General features: G+C 31.8%; 1 protein-coding gene across 1 annotated transcript; it reads left to right on the forward strand.

The window, feature by feature from the left end:
* The first annotated feature begins 1,911 nt into the window (after positions 1–1,911).
* LOC105453122 (pupal cuticle protein 20) lies at positions 1,912–2,799 on the forward strand. The gene is given in 6 exon segments (XM_011694838.1): positions 1,912–1,934; positions 2,041–2,062; positions 2,064–2,179; positions 2,412–2,523; positions 2,526–2,595; positions 2,687–2,799. Coding segments are annotated over 6 exon segments (456 nt in total).
* The last annotated feature ends 241 nt before the right edge of the window (positions 2,800–3,040 follow it).

Genomic DNA, 3,040 nt, shown 5'->3' on the forward strand with positions numbered 1-3,040 from the left:
ATAGTTACGTTGAATATTAATGATGATACCTGTATTTCGCTCGTCTTTAGCCTCTTATCCTGACTATTGTTTACAATAATGAGCTGGTAATTTATTTATCAATTAATTATATTTATAATTGATTTTCAATATTATTTGCAATTTATTTTAATTCGTATGTTTAACTGACATTTGATATGTTTGTTTTTATATTTGATACCAAAGATGATTCAATAGAGATCAAAACGTGAATATTTTTAGAATTTGTCATAATGTTTAACATTAAAATCTATATAACTCGGTTTGTAACTTATTATTGTTTGTGTTAGATACTTCGATAGCTTCATATAGAAAAAATAATGTATAAGAAATAAGTGTAAGTCGACGAACATAAATATATAGCGGCGTATACGAGTCAAGCGCGGTAATTAGTGCGCAACAAATAATAAAAGCAAATTATTATAATATTCAATCTGTTCATATAAACGTTTCAGAATTGATCGTCGTGATTATATACTATATATTCACATAAGTCGTAATTATTTGCTATCCACTGAATATTCATAAGACGAGGCATTTTAATTGTTAAAAATGTCGATGTACCGGATAAGTCTTTAGAAATGGAACATTTATATATCTCACTTTTAAAATATAGTAAAGAGCGTGGGAAATGATTTTAAAGATTATCGAATATGAGGAAAGTCGTAGTTTGCAAATATTATTCATATTAAATATATAAGTTTACTTATATTCTTATATTACTTCTACATATACATATACATATATGTTCTTTATAATTATCAAAAGAAATATCTTTTTTATAATGGTTTTTCGTAATAGTTGTTTTTTAAATGTTAAGCTGAATGTTCAACGAGCAGCGAACTAATTAGATATATATATGTATAGTATGTATATCGAAGAAGGTTTAAATAAATTTGTTAAACTGTTCGTTCATTGTCCATTATACTGTTGATATGTTAAAGGTAAAGAAATGACAAGCTTGAGAATAACAACGTAATTAATAAGCGCCAATCTGTTTCTGTAAAATTTAATTGCTCAAAAAACTAATTTTATATTTTCTTTGCTATTTATATTTTATATCTTCATAAGAAATAATTTTTGGTATTATCTTATTTTCAAGTTATCATACTATTCACGTTTCTATAACTAACATTAAATATGATTTCTATCGGTCGCTTTCACATGTTTAACGAGTTTCTGTTTCTGTGAGTTTCTGTTTAATACTAATTGTTGCTTTCTAAAATATGCAACATTTATGAATTAATCAAAAAACAGGAGTATATGTCTAATAAATTGACAGATTTCTTCTTTAACTGTATTTTCTCTCTCTCTCTCTCTCTCTCTCTCTCTCTCTCTCTCTCTGCACTGTATTAAAAAATTTGTTTTCTTACAATAAATTGATATATTTGCATACATCTGAAAATCAGGATGAGACACTTAAAAATGTGTCTAATTAACAGCTTAATATTTTTTATTATTGAATATTTTGGTTTGACTGTTGAAGTCTAATTATCTTATTTATTTTTTGAATAACGTGACACATTATGACATATCTCTATATAAAGTTCCTTACGATATATCAAATATACGATATTGCAAATGTAATGCTACCATATTAAAATCAGATGTCTAACGAGGAACATAAGTTTTTATGCGCAAGAGCCACAAATAAGAATAATTATTCTACAGCTGTATAAAATAAATTTTGCAGAAAGTGGAAACGAAGTGAAAACTTCTGAATCCTCATGCATATATGATCTCAAATTCCGTGAAAGATAAAGTGCAGGTGATAATCACTCATCCGAAAAAGAACATTCAATAATATGACTTTTGTTGTCATAGTAATATGTTCACATATTATTCTTGAATATTTGAGATAAAGCTAAACGATAGTGCCTCGACTCGACATGAATGCCAGTGCCGTATACTCACAGGTCATCACCCGTCTTCTTATATACTTGGCGTCGCGCCGCTACCGCTTTTCTTAAGTGCAGTTTAAATATGTGATCCTTATCATTTTCGTACTTCCGTACTTTATAGTCTGGGCGGTGGTGGTGGCCATGGCGGGTCAAGAGATACCCATTATTTCTTATAGCAACGACAATGCAGGTGACGAAAACTATCAATATAGTTATGAAACTGGAAATGGTATTACTGTGCAAGAAACGGGTCATCGGCAAGATAGGAGATTGTATTTCTGTTTCATGATTAAAATTATTAATTATTAATGAATGCTGAAAAGGTTGTATTTTTTTTATACGGCGGTATTAAATTCTGCTAGGATTTGATTTTTTAACAAGCGATAGCTAAACAATTTTTACTTCTGAAAGTGCCGATGGAAGTGCCACGTGTCGCAACGCGATGCGTTCTGTGACAATAAAGACATTGCGTCGAGTGCGTGCCGGTGTTGCAGGAGAATCCGAATCGGTGAACGGATTCTTTTCTTATACTTGGCCCGATAATGTGCAATACTCGATCACATATACGGCGGACGAGTACGGCTTTCATCATCAAGGCACTCACTCGCCGTCGAAGCCAGGGAAGAGAATCAGGACAGCGGTAGTGGAGGATATTCACATGGAGGGAACAGCGGAGGTGTGTTATATAGAGTTTTGAATTAAATATAAACGAACGTTTATAATTGTGCATATATTAATATCTTACGTATGATTTACTACTTATCGAGTTGTCTCATTATCAGGTGGTCACAGTGGACATGGAGGCAGTGCGTATCAGGGACCGAATTTGTACCAGAGCGGAATTTCAAGCGGTGGCTACCAATATCAGACAGTGGATTAACGAGGATCATTTACGTGCATTCCGTACACAGGCATACCATTTTCCATTTATCCGTTCTATGTATACGTAACGATTTATTATTTATAGAAATTTTTTATTTAGCGGCCGTTCATATATTACATAAACATATATGACTGGGGAAGGGGGTCAGTAAAATTCTGACAAATAATTACACGAGGGAGGAGAGGGGTCGTACATATCCTTACGTAGGATTTTTCATGTCTGCTGCTATCATGAAAAA

This window comes from Wasmannia auropunctata, unplaced genomic scaffold (genome assembly GCF_000956235.1).
Source record: "Wasmannia auropunctata unplaced genomic scaffold, wasmannia.A_1.0 LD336004.1, whole genome shotgun sequence".
In the NCBI taxonomy this organism is placed as follows: Eukaryota; Metazoa; Arthropoda; class Insecta; order Hymenoptera; family Formicidae; genus Wasmannia; species Wasmannia auropunctata.